The 18,516-nt window shown below is 29.6% G+C and overlaps 2 protein-coding genes across 2 annotated transcripts in view; both read left to right on the forward strand.

Moving 5' to 3' along the window:
- Window positions 1-2,035: 2,035 nt before the first annotated feature.
- Window positions 2,036-7,315, forward strand: LOC113388265. Its single transcript, XM_026625662.1, has 4 exons — window positions 2,036-2,235; window positions 5,591-5,771; window positions 7,116-7,255; window positions 7,303-7,315. Exons 1-4 carry the CDS (start codon window positions 2,036-2,038, stop codon window positions 7,313-7,315), a joined length of 534 nt encoding a protein of 177 aa, XP_026481447.1.
- A 757-nt stretch (window positions 7,316-8,072) lies between these two features.
- LOC113388266 overlaps window positions 8,073-18,516 on the forward strand; it is a 12,872-nt gene continuing 2,428 nt past the window's right edge. The window contains exons 1-5 of the mRNA XM_026625663.1: window positions 8,073-8,216; window positions 9,418-9,615; window positions 10,026-10,187; window positions 12,303-12,473; window positions 16,533-16,664. Coding sequence (XP_026481448.1) covers window positions 8,073-8,216; window positions 9,418-9,615; window positions 10,026-10,187; window positions 12,303-12,473; window positions 16,533-16,664 — 807 coding nt within the window. The remainder of the gene's footprint in view (window positions 8,217-9,417; window positions 9,616-10,025; window positions 10,188-12,302; window positions 12,474-16,532; window positions 16,665-18,516) is intronic.

Genomic DNA, 18,516 nt, shown 5'->3' on the forward strand with positions numbered 1-18,516 from the left:
AATCAGCTATGCAGCGCGATCGCTTGAAAAAAATGTTCAAATGTTCAAAGAATCAAAATACAAAAAAATCAAAATATAAAATAATTTTTTTTTCAAAAAAGTCAATTTTTTCCAAAAATTTTAATTTTCTCAAAAATCTAACTTTTTCGAAGTTTTGCAAAGTTTTTTTTAACAATTTAGTTTTCAGTACAAGAAGTTCCAGCAATTTGCCTAAGGCATGATGCCATGCACCACTAGTTTTGTTTAAAATAGTAATCATATTTCTGAAAATCGCAAATTTTTGTCATAAGTTATCTTAAAAAAAATCTTACAAAGTCTACGGGAATGACATCGAAAACATTTTTGCATAAGACTGATGAATGAATTTCATTATTACAGTTATACACCCATTATGATTTTTAATAACAATATTTTTAAAAAATGCGTTTTTTAATTTCCGTTATTGCAAATAAATCTGTATGCAACTGTTGATCAAACACCGTTTCAAAATATATTTTATTGTCCGTTAAAAATAGAATGATGGCTTTCTTTGCAAGAAACACAACACAAAACCGTTCATCATTCTCTATATAGCTTATATAGCTTTTTCAGTGGCTGCATTCTCTATACAAAAATTTCTTGTTCACATTTTTGTTTAAAGTTCTTTAATGAAACTTTTGTTTACGTTTGGCTGACTGCCTTGATTTATAGTTCAAAGCGATCCTGCAGCTATAGTAAAGGTACTAGAATGCATTTTATTAGGAATAAAATTTATGGTCTTATTCAATGATTTATTCGTTTAGTTATTACAAGTTTGTAAAAGGCTGTCCAAAAATGTAGAAAAATCAACACCTGATTGAAACGACAATCAATTGTTTAACATAATTATCGACAGGGTGAAGAATTAAATATATGGTTGAATTAATTTTAGTAGTTTCTAATTGCATTATCTCCTGTTTGATAATATTCATGAATTATATTAAAATTTGTCTTCATATTATCATCCAATTTTTGAATACCAATATAAGTAGTGGTGTGTGGCATCGTCCTTGAGGCAAATTGCAGGAACTTTCCGTACCGAATTAAAATTTGGAAAATCTGAATTTTTTTAGAAAAGAAACAAAATTTGTAAAAATTAAAAAAAATTGAATGTTTTTTTATTTCTTTTCCAACACAAGCAGAATGACATCGAAATTCAAATCGGATGCTTATTTCTCTCAATAACAGCGAATTTTTGCACATTTTCCTCCATATCTTCGAAGCTGCTGGACCTGCCTTTAACAAAAACCACTTCTTCACGTCATTACGAATAGAATGTTCTTTAAATCATTCGAATCGGATGTTCTGTTCTCTCAAAAATTGGATTTTAATTTTCTGCTTTTTAACTCCAAAACGGTTCGGCCGACTTATGTCAAAAACTAATCAACACATCTCTCTATTTAATAGAAATCAAATGTTTTTTGAACCATTCAAATCGGTTGACCCATGCGCCCGAAAACGTAAACGAAAAATTTTATCCATACATACATACACACACATCCATTTTTAACAATAAGGTACGCCAAAATGTTCAGATACCTTTAAAACGCGAAGATATGCAAAAATTTTCGTTTTCGATTTTTGGACGATTACAATAACTTACTCTATAGGAAGTTAATAATATATCTGTAGTTTATAACGACAATAATATTCACATTTTGGTTTTTGGTTTTACTATTTTTGCATTTGGTAGTTGTAGTTAATTTTAACTTGTTCAAGTGTTCAAAAAAATGTATAGTATTATAGAAAACCACGATTTGATCATAACTCATAAAAACTTTGCAGAGAAAAATAAGCTTTAAACTATAAACAATATATATATTTTTAATAATTTGCTAGATTCGAGCAGGCGTGGTTTCGGTTTATAAATTTATTTTGACATTTTATATATTTATATATTTTAACTACTTTTATTTAGTAATATTTTTGTACTATTTTCCATCACAAATATTGTTAAATACAATTTCAGCTTCTAAATTTACATCGACACACCATCCCGTGCCAATAGATTCGAAGAATGCCGCTGTCAGAAGACGAAAATGACTCTGCGGCTTCCAAGGATAAATCTTCCACGAAAGTGTCAATGAAACTGAGTGACACGGCTCATGCACCATCCGTCAAAGTGCCAACTCCGAGGAAGAGCAAACCCAAAGAGATGGTGCGCCGACCTACCATGCTTCAGGCTTTACAGCACAAGAAATATGTCGCTAATTCTACGTGAGTAATAAGAAGATTTATTGATTTTATGTGTACTAAAGAGTAAGGGGGTAAGGGGGTAAAGGGGCGTCCATTAATCACGTGAGCTAGTTTTTAAGGATTTTTGGACTCCCCCCCCTCTTGGTGATACGTGGTGATATTCAAAATTAGCCCCCCTCCCACCTTACCATACCCCTCCTTCCCCCACGTGATATTTTGTGATTTTTTGTTAAACCCCCCCCTTCCCCTAATGGAAGGCGGCTTATTTCGATAATTTGATCTAACAAAATTATATACATAAAACGTGTACTGTCTCGTTTTATTAAAATTTTGAGATACATTTACGGTGTGCGAATCTATTTTTTTAATTTTTTAAAAAGCTTGCAAAATAATTTTAATATGAAACTTGCATGTGCCAAGCCACGTGACGTTTATAAGGGTGATATCATAACGTCCTTGTTCTTATAAATATAACGTGATCATAATATATTTCCAATTATTGAATTTTATAAAATTATATTGATTTTTGTATTAAAAAATGAAAAATGAACACCAGAATAAATAATATTAAACCTTTCGCTATGAGAGTCGTCTATAGACGACTTTTATACTGGTGACGTCTTTGGATGGCAAGCATTTTGTCAACTTTTGCTTCAAGCTTTAAGATTTGCCTTATTGAGAATTTATATTTAATTATATTTTATATTTAGGGTAAGTTATAGTAAGAGTCTAAAAATTGAAAATGAAATTTTTTGCATATCTTTCCGTTTCAGAGGTTTCTGTGCATTTCGGCTTATCTTAGAAAAAGTTGAAGTATGTATGTATGTGTGTGTATGTATGGACACAATTTTCATTCACGATTTCGAGAGCTCGGATTAACCGATTTGAATTATTCTAAAAGCTTAAGGTGATGGAAAACATGCTAAGTAGTTTTTGGCAAAAGTTGGCGCAGAAAATGGCAATTAAGTTTTTAGGAGGACGGAGCATCCCATTTGAATAATTCAAAAATCATTTTACTTGTAATGACAAAATGAAAAATTGATTGAATTTTTGCAAAGGCATGTCTAGCCGTTTCGGAGAACCAGAACACAAGTTTGAAATAATATTTTGCTATTTGGCGGTCGAAAATTAGATATTTACTACACTATGGATAAGCCGACATAAATGTGTATCAAAAACTTTCAAATATTTTCATAATACTCAAAAATGTTAAAAAAAAAATTAAAATTCTCAAAAAAAAATTACAATTCTCAGAAAAAATCAGTTTTTTTATTCTAAATGTTTAAACATTTCAAATTATGGTACAAGAAGTTTCAGCAATTTCTCTTAAGACAATGCCGTGCACCACTTGTTTATTATAATTCCAAGTTTATCAAAGTGCAATGTTTAATTTTGAAATACTTTTTTTGTCGATAATGCAATTTTTAATGCTTATTGATATTGATAATGATAATTTATTGTTCAGTAGTGCAGTTGGCTGTTCCGTACAGCAGCGTCACTATTGCGGAAAACACTCTCGTAGCAAAATAGTAAAAAATACCAAGTTGAAGTAAAAAAGTGTTAACATGCAATTATGATTAAATCATATATTATGTAAATTTCAAATGGTATTTAATGCTCGTTCAAAAGCTTCTGCATATTTCAATTCTGCTTACTTCTGATTGAATGGCCAAGATATTTATCTTTATAACAAGTGTCACTTTATTAACTCTATTCAATTAAACATCAATCATGTCCACCCTTTTATCTACAATGTCTTCTGTCAGCACACATTACGTTTCGTCAGTTCAGAAATAACGACAAGAAATCGCCACGCGATTTTATTGAAGTATTTATGTTTGCGTGATGTGGACTTCAGGAATCTTCAGATCAGTACTTTAATAGATATCCATTTATTGCATGCAAGAATATACTTACTTTTATATAAAACTTTGTTCAAACCAATTTGGTGCTATGGAATGCAATTGGGGGGCAGTGCTCATAAGACTAATAGAAATTAGTGGAGTGCATGGCATCGTGCCTTAAGGCAAGTTGCTGGAACTTCCCGTACCGTAATTAAAAATCTTGATACGGAACCCAAAAAAAATACATAAAATGTGTACACACTATAAAAATCTCTATAAAATCTGATAATTTGATGTGTATATGTCTAATTATCATTTTAGACCGCCAAAAGGCATTTTTTTAACTTATTTTTATTGAGAGTCCATAACTGCTGGAGCTGCCTTCCCAAAAATTTGAACATCATCTTGTCAATACAAGTAAAATGTTTTTTGAATTATTAAAATCGGACGCTTCGTTCTCTTAAAATCTGAGTTACCGTTTTTGGCACTTTTTGCCCCGTATCTTTGGAATGGCTAGACCTGCCTTTGCCAAAAACTAATCAGCACGTCTCCTTATCAATACGAATCGAATGTTGTTTGAATTATTCAAATCTGTTGATTCGTGTTTCTGAAATCGTCGACGAAAATTTGTATCCGCACATACACACATACACACATTTTTTTGCGATTATTATAACTTACTCTACGGGAAGTTAATTATACAGGAATTTCAGAACAAATTTTTGAAAATTGCCTTCGGAGCACCAAAATATATCCCGAACTGGCTAATTCATCTCGACACGAATACACCTACCATAAAAGATGTAAATTCATTAACAAACTTAAATACACTAACAGAGAACTATTGACGTAGGTTGAAAAGAAAAGCGCCACTAGATTTCAGTCATCAATTTTCCTGATAAAGATTGAAATGACTTAGTCATTATTTATAAGAAATTATTTATAAGTAAATAGTTAAGATTATATCATTATCAATAAAATATTGTTAATATTATAACAAACGGGAAAACAACTATTGAGTTGTATTTCCAACATGTCTATTTAGTATACAATGTCCTTTTACGACTGACAATCGTAAATTCCCCAAATTTATTGAATTTCTTTAACTGGACAGTTGTAAATTAAATAGAGAATAAAAAAAATAAAAAAAATATATTCATAGCAATTTTATACATTTACAAAATAATAGATACAAAATTTAATTGTTGGAATAAAAATATTAATGGGCGAGAAATCTAGTACTATCGGGTGAGAAGTCTATTGCTTACATTTAAACTTAGCTTGTAAATTGGTAATTTTGTTTTATGGCCAGTGTAAAGTTTGATTGAAACTACGACTGACAATATACTGACAATTTTATCTATTTTAATTCCATAAATAATTTCAACGTATCCTTGATCTATCGATCCAATTTTGTATTTTTTTCTGTAGCTTGCGTTTTTGTTTTCCATGTACTTTTCCAAGTGGAAAAGTAAATCCATCTCCAACTTGCACCCTTTCTTTTCTAATTCTATAATTACTGTCGTTAACAGGTATTATCTAACCTCCGGCGGCACGAATAAGAAACCGCCACGCGATGTTACGAAAGAACGAAGCCCGTTTTTGTACCCGCGCGATGTCGAACTTCAAGCTTATAGAATGCTCCAAGGAACTTGGGAAGCTGAGCAGAAGAAGAAAAACCAAGCGGACGGTTCTAATTATAGGACTAGACAGGTGCGAAGCACGCAAACGCGTTTATATGAAACGAATAATACACATGATTGCCGCATTTTGATATATGAAGATAGAGAAAGAATTGCGATTTCACTTAATTCAATTAACCAAATAATTATGTAAGATTAATTATGAACTTTCCATATCGTGTACCCTAACATATTAGTAGCTTCATTTGTCACTCTTTATATTCACTACATTTCTTATGTAGATAATATTTAAGCTCTTTCTGTGAAAGGTTTTGAAAAACCTAAATAGATTCTTATGCCTTATGGTTCTAGATAGATAGTTCTGTTCTATAACTCTTATATTAACTGATAATTCGCATTTCGCTTCAGTGTATGCTATTCCAATTTTTGAGAATTTTAATAAGAGAATGAACCATTAATACCGTATATATTGAATTGATACCGTATGAATGCTTCTAACGTTAAATGTTATAATTATACTAAATGATTTGTATTTTTCTAATTCATAAAATTTCTAGTTTTTTTTTGACATTTTAAAGAATGCAGATGTATTCACAGCAAGCTTATGTGGTAGTGTTTTAACTTTTCGAATATTTACATAGGTGATAAAATTACTGTATCTTTTAAAGATTTGAATACAAACTTAGATCAAGCTGGCTGTGAAAACAGATCATGCATGTAAATTTATAATTTAATCTTTTATGTGTAAAAATACAATATAACGAAAGAGATATAGTCAAAAATAAGTTGAACACTGAAACATAAATACGCATTTAAAATTTTAACATGAAATTAATTGAACAGTATTTTAGATCAGTTAAACCTGTTCTATTTTATAGATAGTTTCTGTTTAATATATAGGTACATTTATTTCAATATTTGTAGCAACTATATTGGGTTCACAAGTTTTTATATTCCAAGAAAAATTTATAATCTAGATACAGTGATACGTTATCTAAAACTAGAGACACATTGCTCTTATTAGGCAGCAATATTTAGGCTTCAGCAGACCCTAAAAGTTCTAAAAAGATTTTAATTTACTAAACATTAAGTTAGAGCTTAATAGATATTTTCAGGAATATTTATGCTCTTTCTGAAACATATTTTAAAACACTTTGAAACAGTTCTATGTTTTGCTCTATAACTCGTAAATTCACCAAAGAACTCTCCTTTATTTGGTTAATTTTGATAATTCAATGTATTAATATGCCTAATTTTATTCGAAATTTCATTGAGAATTTTAAAAAGAGAGTGAATCCTTAATTATAGCATTAAGTGTATAATTATACTAAAAGATTTATAGTATTTTTATTTATATGTTTTCTATGTATTTTTGCTAGTTTATCAAATTAATATTTTTTTTAACTCTTTAAAGAATGCAGATTTGCGTGCAAGAGTTCATACACCAAATGCCACTGTGGGTGGACCAGCAGTTAAAGCTATTTTGGATGTCGATCCCGATTTTTATAAATTGGTGCAAAATAGGCCGATAAAGGATAGACTCAATATAAATAAGTAAGTATTTGAATAGTATTCTATAACATTCATGTAATTATTTGCAGATGGGATAAATAAACTAGTGTATTTAGATATAATATTTCAGCCATAAAATGTTTGTATCAGTTTGTGTATTATATCTCTAAGTAGTTATCAAATGTTTATTTAACACTAGATTTACGGATTTTGATTAGATACCTATTTTTACTGAAGTGAGCCCATAGGCTCATTTGGATTTTTTTTTTAAAAAAAATAGGTCCAAGGCAATTTAAATGAAATGTTTTATTATCAAAAATTTTAAAATAATCATTTTTCACCACATTATCAAGTGGCCTCGTTTTACTTATATGTATCAATGTATATAGTTTTATATGTATATAGTCATCAAATTTTTATTGAGTCAAATTGGCTCGGGTTTGTAAATCCAGTGTTAAACTAGATTCAGATAATATTTAACTGTTGAGTTTTCTTTTTATATTTATATCATAGCACTTTTTATTTATAATCAGCATCTATTGTAAATGTCGATTTTAAGTATCTCATTGTTTTGAAAAATTTGATAGTATTCTGATCGATTCGGATATACAATATTAAAAATTTATATACTTTACCATAATTCTTCAAATATTGATGCAAGCACTGTTAAGACATTTTTGCTTATACATTCTTTGTCATAATACAATTGTACCTGGATTTTGTCACGTACATTTTTATTCCATATAAATTTTGCTTCTCCTTTTCTTTTCTGTATTGAAAACTTCAATGGAATGCTGTATAAATCGAATGTTTGAGGATTTCTCGTTAAGCACACGATCGTAATTACTTTATTATTAAAATGTGCAATAGGTACGTGAATGATGTGCGAGAATGTCTGAGAAATCGTATTCAATGCGGCATGCTACAAGACGAAGCTTTGCTAATTCAAGAAAATTGCTACATGGAATTGACGCAGATCAATGAAATAAAAGAAAAACATAAGGTATTTGAAGGATTTCACAGTTGCTTTGAGATTATTATCCGTTATCGACATGTAGTTAATTAAGAACATATAGGTAAGCACTAACGTGTGCCATAAGAATATTTTTCTGGTGAAGTAATGATTTTGATATTGGATTAAAATAGTTCTCAATTTTGTTTAATTTATATACTGCACGCGAGCTGTTTATTAAATTTTGTATGTTTAGAAATTCAGAATATCCAAATAATAAACAAAAGTATAAATATAAAAACAGTATGAAGATGTTTAGAAAATGTTTTTAGTGAACGCAATACGTTAGTAAAAGCTGCTTTAGAAAATGCCTACAATTTTACAACATTATTTCTTAAGTCCAAACATTATTTCTCAAGTCCAAATAGCTCATAGGACATCAATTAGTAAAATGTCCAAATAGCTCATAGGACATCAATCAGTAAAAGTATTTAAATATACCTTTGTTATATATTTTTGGATAACATAAAATTAATTTATATTTATTAAAATCATATACATACAAAGTAGAGCGGGGTTTAACGGTCCGCGGGTTAGTATTTCCACCACCGATATCTCAAAAACAATTGAAGTTAAGAATTTTTTAACAACAATATTTGAAAGTAGATGGCGAAAAATGTATAATCAGCCATCAACGTGATGCTTACGTCGTTGCTATCAGGAGATAAATCTGACAATATACGAGATCAAGGTTATATACAATTTTATCTTTATAAAAAATGTATCCAGGAAATTTATATTTTGCATTGGTTGAATAATGTAGCTATTATTTTGTAAAATTTCTTTTAAATTTAAAGTAAGATATTGTACCTGTTTGCCCCATGGCTGTGCCATTTTTCCACGGGTAAATAGGACCACTTGACAAATTTTTGAAAAATAGCAAAAAAATACATTTTTACCAAGATGAATTAGCTGGGTCTGGGATTTACCAAACATTGTTGGTAAAAAATAGTTGTTTGTATGATATGTGTTATTTGTTGAGATATAATTGATTGGGTATAATTGCTCAAAGTGAAAATGGACCTTCGTGTCCCGCCCTATCTTAACTATATTTAAGCATACGAAATACAAATAAGAATCAGCAACAGTGATTTAATATATTATAAAGTACATATTGTATATTATGTGTTTTATAAAGCTTTTAGTATTTATTATCATTATTAAATTAATATCATATTTTTTATAATTCTAGAGATATGCAGATAGTTTTGACGAATTCTTAGCTGAGGATCACAGGAATGCTCGAAAATTTTTGGAAGAAGCTGACTTGATGTCTGCCAAAACTATGAACTTAACTGTCGAAAAGAAAGAATTGAGTGTTAAACTTGGAATGTTGAGATGCGAACTTTATACGCTTGAAGAGACTTGGCGCGAATTAAAAATGTATCAGGTGATGGAGATATTTTATTTTTATACCTTGAACGTTATATATATACATATATATATATATATATATATATATATATATATATATATATATATATATATATTATATATTGTATGTATTTTCAGTGTAAGCCTTACGCAATTGATTGCAGCATTACGTAACAAAATGTCATTTGTACATGATGAAATCATGTGCACCATTTTAATGTTACTTGTTTCTATACAACTATGAAAACTACCTATGAAAATATGCCATCAAACAATAATTCAAATTGATTCATTTGAAAATCTGTCAACATTTTTGTTCAAGTAATTTATTCACCAATATCCGATATGTTTTTATACAGTTCTCGGTATCATCTTTTATGCGCTCTGAGGAGATTTATTTTAAATTAAGTTTTGATCTTTTTCCAGTCATTTCTTTATCGGGTCGCACCTCTGTCATGGCGATTGGAGCATGACTGGATCCACAGAGATTCGCATGATAATCTGCTACAGGAGGGACAGACTCAGGAAAGCAAAATGAAGAAAGAAGAATCGGTCTTGTCGCTTGATGATCTTCTTGTTAAATTTTTGGTTCGTGAGTAAAATTAATATTCATATACATTATCTCGAATCTCTGAAAAAATACATGAATTATACTGTCAATAAATAGAAGAATTAAAGAGGTCCATAAAATAAAAAAGGTGTCTGTATTGGGTGAGCGACTTATGTTTACGAATCGAAATCAAAAACTCAAAATTTGATGTTTAACTGCAAAAACAAAAAAAAATGCTACATGTTAATTAAAGTCTTATAATTTATGTCATTATGGCCCTTTTCTCTTTAAATGACTTGTGCAAAGGATTCCTGCAACGCTTTTTTATCTCTGTTGGGTATCTTTTTGCAGCTTCCAACAGTAATCAGTATTCTCTTGATCCATGCATTTTTTTAATTGATAAATTTAAAAAAAACATACTGATATTTTCTTGCAAATATTTATTGCCGATCAAAATAATATAATTTTTTAAGACAATATGCTGGGTAAAAATGCATTTAAAGAGATAATCTATAAGATTTTTATTTTTTTTATTTTTTGACATTTCATTTAAGATCCCATCCAATCTTCGAGTAGGAGATTCCTCGCTAATTCTTTTAAATATTTGTTTTGGTGACCTGGTAATTTTTCGTAGTATTTTTCTCTCCTTTTTTATTATTTCATTAATAGATTTATTTTTAGGTCTTTAAGTAGAGTATCATTCGTAATATAACAGGATGAGCTCACAATGCATCTTAAAATTTTTGATTGCGCTCTTTGTATTATTTTTATATTTGAATTGCTTGCGCACATACTGATTTACCGATCTATTACATCAAATTAATTCAACTATCAATATTCCAGAAATATTTTAAATTTTATTTTGGCTATATTTGTGTCGATTGATAGATCAATGTCTAGGAATAAATGACAACTTTGATGAATTTATTGAAACATACTACCGTATAACCTATATTCTATGAATTTTCAGAATAACTATGTTCAAATATTAAACAAATATTAATAAACTAAAAATAACATCCAAGATATTTTTTAAACTCTTAATGAAATTTATTTTATTACCATATATAGTGCATACAGTGGTATACAGCGATTCATTTATCTCTGCTCTTTGTAAAGTATAAAAGCTACGCATAATTTTTGCCTTAAATTTTTGTTTCATCGACTAATTAACGTTTAGTATGCAGTACAAACTATATTGAATTTTTCGTTACAACTTAGCTTTATACCCAATATTAAAATACACAGTATTTCAATCTATAAAAATAAAAATGCATTATACCAAGGTTAAATATTTACGGTTAGAGTATTTTTATATTTTCCACAGTCGTGATTTTTAAAACTCGATTATTAGTATCCAATTCTTAGAATTTAATTACCATAACGTTTTTCTTGAGTTGTATAATACTCAGCTCAATAATAATATGCAAACAAACTTAATGTTTTATGCTAACAACACAATTAGATCTAAGAGTCTATTTATAAATATTCACAGATTTATTAATATGGAAAGTATTTTTACAACGAAAAATTACCAGCATTTATTTTTAACGTTACCAAAATATTAGAGTAAATATAATAATTTCAGTAGTTTTATGAGTGCTATCTTTTAGTATCTCAGCATTTGCAGTTTTATTTTCGCAAGACAAACTATGTACAATATATGTTATAATAAAACAGAATTTGCTTTAAAACGCTATGTTTCAGCACATTTTATTAATTCATAAAAATATTTCATGTTGCTATGAAATGGTATGGATGTTATTATTAAATATAAGTGCAATGCTTTTGTGTTATAATTGTGTTGATATATAACTAATTAAAATTAAATTAAATTGAAAGCCTGTATCGTGGCGATTAATATTTTTCATGATATTACTAACAACACTTTACGGAACCTAACACTTTACGGAACCTTCCCAGAATATATTTGTCACGCAATTTAGAATTTTTAAAATTGAGCGCCAAAAAAATTTCGAAGTAATCTTGTTAACAAAAGCTTAGTGTTTGTCTATTGATCTAGTCAAATATGATATCATCAGTCAAGCCTGCAAGAATGCAGGAATATTTGTAGAAATATTTTACAAACGCTATCAACTTCAACGATTATATGTTTTTCTACGAACTTATGTATTTTCCTCGTTTTTCTTTAGGATTTAACTGAAAAATCTCCGGAACCGATGATTCCTTTCAGCACGCCGGGTGAGTTATTGGAAACTCTCGACGCGTTAGCCGAGTCGACATTGCATTCGCTCGCGCATTTGGAGAAAATTGCGGGGCCACTCGCCGCCGCCAAGGTAAACGCGGAAGCAGCCAAGGTGGAGGTGAGCAGATTAAATGTGAATTACACGGTTCAAGGCATTTTTCGAACACTTCTAACAATCTCTACGAATTATCTTTTCATTGAATACGATTTATGGTGGACATTGCGGGCTATAATTTATAAAATTTTACGTAGGGCGTTATAAACTATGATACGTTAATCAAAATCAATTATGTTCATTTCTTATTTTACAATGTAAAATATTCATATTTCATGATATTAATCATTTTATACGTATTCATTTTTTCTATTTTAATTACCCCCATGCAAGTTAAATATTAACACCTTAATATCACCTGCACAATCTATCTTTTTTAATTTGAAATATTTTAGTACAGTTTTAGTGTAATTAATGAATGAATGAATTAAAAAGGCACATCTGCTATTTTATTATTAAATATTAATATTTAAGGGGGTATTCTAGTGTAGAACAATGAATTTTAGGTAATTTTAAAGTGTCGTAAAAGAAAGCAATGAATGTTTTTACTATCCATTTTTTACCACTTGTTTATTAATATTATTAAAATACAATACAAAAATTAAAAAAATAAGTTGAAAATAGAAGAAACTGGCAGCTGATGAAGTGGGGGGTCTCAAAAAATTGGCACCTCAGTCTTGACATGATTTCAGCCCTCCTAGCCATCCGAAATAAAAGAAATAAAAAGATTATTAATCTACAATGATGTCGCAATCACCCGAACTAGAGATGAGAAAAAAAATTTTTTTACAAATTGGCGACTGTTTGAAAAAAGTGTCTTTTTTACTGTTTTTTTAAGATTCTCGAATTGTTAAAAAATAGTATAAATTGGAATTTTGGGGATGATGCTGGGCTACAGATAGGTCTATAAACAAAACTCTCTGAACATTTCAAGTGAATCGGTCGAGTAGAACTCGAGAAATCGTGTCAACAGTACTGAAATGGTCTGTTCTGAGAAAAACGCATTTAAAGTTTTGCGTGAAGTTTTTTGCTGTCAAAGTCATAAAATGATATGTTATACTTGTTTTTAATTTAATTTTAATCTGCCTCTCCTGCTTGATGTATTGGACCTTCTTCTGTTTCAAAAAAACTATTTTCTGCATTTCTCTCTTCCAATCGAGCAGTTCTAGCCTTCTTTGAGCCTTCTTTGAAGCGTTGGATGTACGTATTTTAGATCGTTCAATCCGGGCATTGTCTCGTCTTACAGCAAATGAATGAGTTTCTGGCCCAATTTGCATTACCTTGAGGGTCATCATTTTTTAAATCGGAAAGAAACCTTCATTGAATATGCAAACAGCAATAAATATTGCTATTTCAATTACCCGATATCGGGAATGGATATGTTTCGGCAAGAGTTTAGAGATTCATTATTATTCTGAGTTTCTGAATCAATACGTCGGATTAATAATTCATCTGATGATAAACTGTCATAAATTGCCAATGCCTTTTATCCGATTAGATCTTGCCAAACCAATTTGGAGACCGGGTCAGTAAAATGCCTATATCTCCAAAAATAATTCACATTTTCAAAAACCGTCTCGTACCATATTCTTAAATAGTTAAACTTTGAAAATATAAAACAAAAAAAATTATTTTTCGAATTTCTACACTAGATGGAATACCCCCTTAAAGTTCTGAAAATTTTTGTAATAATGTTATTTAATAAGTTAGGTTTTATTAAGATAAAATGTTTGCATTTTAATTCTTTTATCAAAATATTTAAAGATGACTTCTCATAAAATCATTTCTTTGACGCAGCACAAAACTTCATTAACATATTATTCAAATCTTTATTGAAACCTGCTAATGTCCATTGAACTTGCCTTCGTTTATTCGTGTCTCTGAAACTGCTGACTTGCCTTTCTCAAAAGTTGATCAACTATACTCACTATCACTGCAAATCGAGTGTTTATTAAATTATTCAAATCATTTGATCGTCGCAACCGTGGACTAAATGATGTATCCGAATGTGTTTTACATACATTCGCACACATCACAAACATTTTCATATACCAAAATATATTCGTTTTCATAAGACATGTCAATATGATCAGTGGAGGGTGGAGGGCAATGCATCGTAGAGTTATTAATTATCATTTTTGCGATTTGTATAACATTTTATTTGTCACTTCTTCAAAAACAAAATGTGTTCATAATACACTCGCTTCGAGTACAAAACCTTCTAAAACGTGACTAAAAAATCTCTAAGATGATGAATACAAAACTGCATAAACTTCACAAACTGTACATACTCATTAATAGGTTGCCAGGCTAATATTTATCCTTTTTTAATTTATATAAACTCATCATATAATATTTACGTACCGCATACAACCATCAGTATAACAAATATTTACACGTGAGTGCTTTGCTTATAAATCGTGTATTTAAATTGGTAATATTAATAACCAACAATCATTTAAATATATATGTTAATTTAATTCGAGCGTTTGGCATATTATGTTTTGTAAACAATAATAATGTTTTGCTTATAACTATTATTAGTTATATAAATTTAAGTTTCCATTGTGCTGTGATAAAAATAGATGTTCAATAACCAAAACATTTGGCTAATGACTATTTAAATTAATACATGAATAATGAGCTTGAATGTTATTGCAAACTGTTTAGATAATAATAGCACACCTTAAACATACACTATATAATATATAGTGTATATAGTATTATAGATATAGTAGAATCCGCTTAGTATGACATCGAACGGACGCCGAAATCTCGTCATACTAACCGGTCATCATACAAAGCATACTGAAGAAAAACTTTTTAATATGTAAATATGTTACATGTTTCAGTAATTTAAAAGAAAAGCCTATACATACATTTTAATTAAAAATAAAAATGACACATATTTAAATTTAATATAAAATAAAATTGACATAGGGCAGGGCGGGGCACAAAGGTCCAATTAGTTTCAGTAATTATACTGTCTAAACCCAATGAACAACCTTGCAACACATAACACACATCAAACAAGCATCTATCGAACTATGTACAGAAAAAAATATACATCTAAAATACAGGTAAAGTGGGACAACCAGGGGGCAAACAGATGCAATTTCTTCTATTAAATTTTAAAGGAATTTTACGCTACATTTTTGAACCAATGCAAAATATTAATTCTGTGGGTATATTTGTTACAAAGATAACAAACAGTGTATTAAATTATCTGCTATTGGTCAGAAATATTTATCAGACGAGCCGGAATAGCAATTTATTTAATTAATCTCTTGTAAAATTGCTTTTTTTTAAAACTTTACTATTTTATTACACCTTTGCCAAAGTAAAGATTCTGCTGGTCCTTTTTATCCCACTCATGTGCTGCTTATCTTCTGATAGCAAAGTCATAAGAATAAAGGTGATGGCTGGTTATGAATTTATACATTATTTGCCCTCTACTATCAAATATTTTTCTTAAAAAAATCTAATTTTATTTGTTTACGAGATATCCGTGGTGGACCATTAATAATTAGTCTATCTTACCCATAAACATACATTGTGCATAAAAGACATAGCAATTGCTTTCGTAGACTTGGCCACATCATGTAAAATCATGTCGGTCATTATAATTGGACATAATTTTTTGCAAAAATGGGTCATTATATGTCAATGTAAGCGATGTCAATATATCCGACTAAACAGCTGTTTTTTTTAAGGAATTTTATATGGAAACCAAACTTCATAGTGCGATTACGTCATAATAAGCGGTTGTCATACTGGTCGGATTCTATTGTACTCATAATATTAGGATTCATTTATAATAAAGTCCAGATATATTTATTCAAGCGGATAATTAATTTCAGTTGAATTACCTTAATTGAATGTCGAGAAATATAAATCTAATATGTTAAATATTAATTAAAGCCATGGAATGGTTTTGACAATGCATTAATTGCTTAGAGGTAAACATGCAATTGACAAAAATAGCAAATTGTGTTTGCAGAGGTATGAAAATTCGTAGAAAATTTTAAATGGAATTTAACGTACACGTGCCTAACTAATAAATATGAGTTCTTGTTATATTTCAAATATAAATAATAATCAAAATTTGTTTAAATTCGACAGGTCGAAGCCGAATTGACTGCTATGCGCCGCAATATAGATTCGCTGAGCCGGCACATTGATTGGGAAGAGAGACGTGGCAGATCGCTCAAAGCGCGCGGCGAAAGTTTACTCGAGGGCGCCCTGAGAAAATGCGTAGCGAGGTGAAATTCCAAATCGGATATTCATTTTATTCGCATTACCATTTGTCACGGAAAATTATACAGTTAAAACGATCACGGTTGATGATATTTTAATTAAGTCCGCCATTTGAATAAGAATGAAAGGTAGATACTTCATTATAAATGGTTTAGCTATAGGCTATATGTTCAACTACATTGTTAAATATATTTAACTAATATAGTTAAGAAAATACATTGCTAGGTCCGCGATATTAATATTATTGGACTGCCATATATTAGCACAAACTCGATAACATTAATACCGTTCGAATTTTATATTAAGTTTTATTTGTCTTATATATAAAAATAAATCGCAAAATGTGTTGGTAAGCGCATAACTCAACAACGCCTGAACCAATTCCGCCAATTCTTTTTTTAAAATGTTTGTTGAAGTCCAAGGATGGTTCTTACGGCGAGAAAAAATCGAATAGTTGCCGTTAAAACCCTAAAAACAGCCCTTTTCTTTTTCACATACAAATGTTTTCTAATTAAAACGCAGAATCAATTTGAGCTTTAATTTCTTCATAATGCTTAAATAAATAAGGTGAATTAGAGAATTAATAAAGGTAAATTGGTGGACAGGTAAATTGGAGGATATGTAAAATGGTAGACAGGATAACTGGTAGATAGACAAATTAACAAGACGGATAAACAGGTTGACAGGTAAATTGGTAGACATGTGAAATGGGTTGATAGGTAAATAGGTTTGCAGGTAAATTGGTAAGTTGGTAAAATGGTAAATCGATAAAATGGTAGATTGATTAACAAATTTATAGGTAAATTCGTGGATAAATTGTTGAATATGTAAATTGTTGAACAGATAGAAGTAATGTTAAACTAAATGTAGCAAATACACATCTCTGTTCAACTTTTTAATTTAAACTAAATCATGGCAAAGGGAGAACGGGTACAGATAGTTTTCTTATAAAAGGCGTGTTTAATAAAGCTAAAATAGACCGCTATGCACACAAAACTGATCAGGCAAAATGGTATTTCAGATCATATTAACACCATGTTTACGGAGCCCGTCAATATGGCAGAATTCAAACTTTGAAATGATATGCTTAAAAAACTATATCATTATTCTTAACTAATTTGTGCCGTAAATTCATTGCGTTAGTAATATATGCTATACATACGAATATAATTTCGAGAAACTTTTTAAACTTTGAAATTCTGATGAGGTATACCTCTCTGTACGGAAACCCATCAAATTGACAGTGCACCTTATTTAGCTAACAATTATTATATACCAATTTACTTTATTTGTAAGATTATGCCTTCAAAAAGTAAATATAAAAGTAATGAGAAGGGTGCCCGTCAATATGGCAGAATTCAAACTTTGAAATGAGATGCTTAAAAAACTATATCATTATTCTTAACTAATTTGTGCCGTAAATTCATGACTTTAGTAATATATGCTAATTATACAATTATAGTTTTGCTAAAATTTTTAAACTTTGAAATTCTGAAGTGGTATACTTCTCTATACGGAAATCCATCAAATTGACAGTGTACCTTAATTTGCTAACAATTATTATATACCAATTTACTTTATTAGTAAGATTATGCCTCCAAAAAGTAAATATAAAAGTAATGAGAAGGATGAGCTGCAATAAACTTGGTTATATAATCAAATTGCTAAAAAAAAGATCATCTCGTTACTCGAAACGCACATTTTAAGGATTTTTTTAACGTAAGAAAAATCTCAAGATATCTTCCTATTTATAATACTGAACGCCATAGTGTCAAGTCTTGATACTCAGTTTGATTATACGTCAGTTCTGTCGCATAATTATAAGATTTTTTTTCAGTTATTGTGAATT

Source organism: Ctenocephalides felis, unplaced genomic scaffold (assembly GCF_003426905.1).
Source record: "Ctenocephalides felis isolate EL2017-DRISC unplaced genomic scaffold, ASM342690v1 CF-g0.4_SCAFFOLD_03572, whole genome shotgun sequence".
Classification (NCBI taxonomy): Eukaryota; Metazoa; Arthropoda; class Insecta; order Siphonaptera; family Pulicidae; genus Ctenocephalides; species Ctenocephalides felis.

Bases quoted from the DNA above. Each gene is read 5' to 3' on its own strand.
- LOC113388265 (XM_026625662.1), top strand. From the start codon at position 2,036: ATGCCGCTGTCAGAAGACGAAAATGACTCTGCGGCTTCCAAGGATAAA. The intron at 2,236-5,590 runs GTGAGTAATAAG...TGTCGTTAACAG, and splicing joins AAATATGTCGCTAATTCTAC to GTATTATCTAACCTCCGGCG. The intron at 5,772-7,115 runs GTGCGAAGCACG...AACTCTTTAAAG, and splicing joins CTAATTATAGGACTAGACAG to AATGCAGATTTGCGTGCAAG.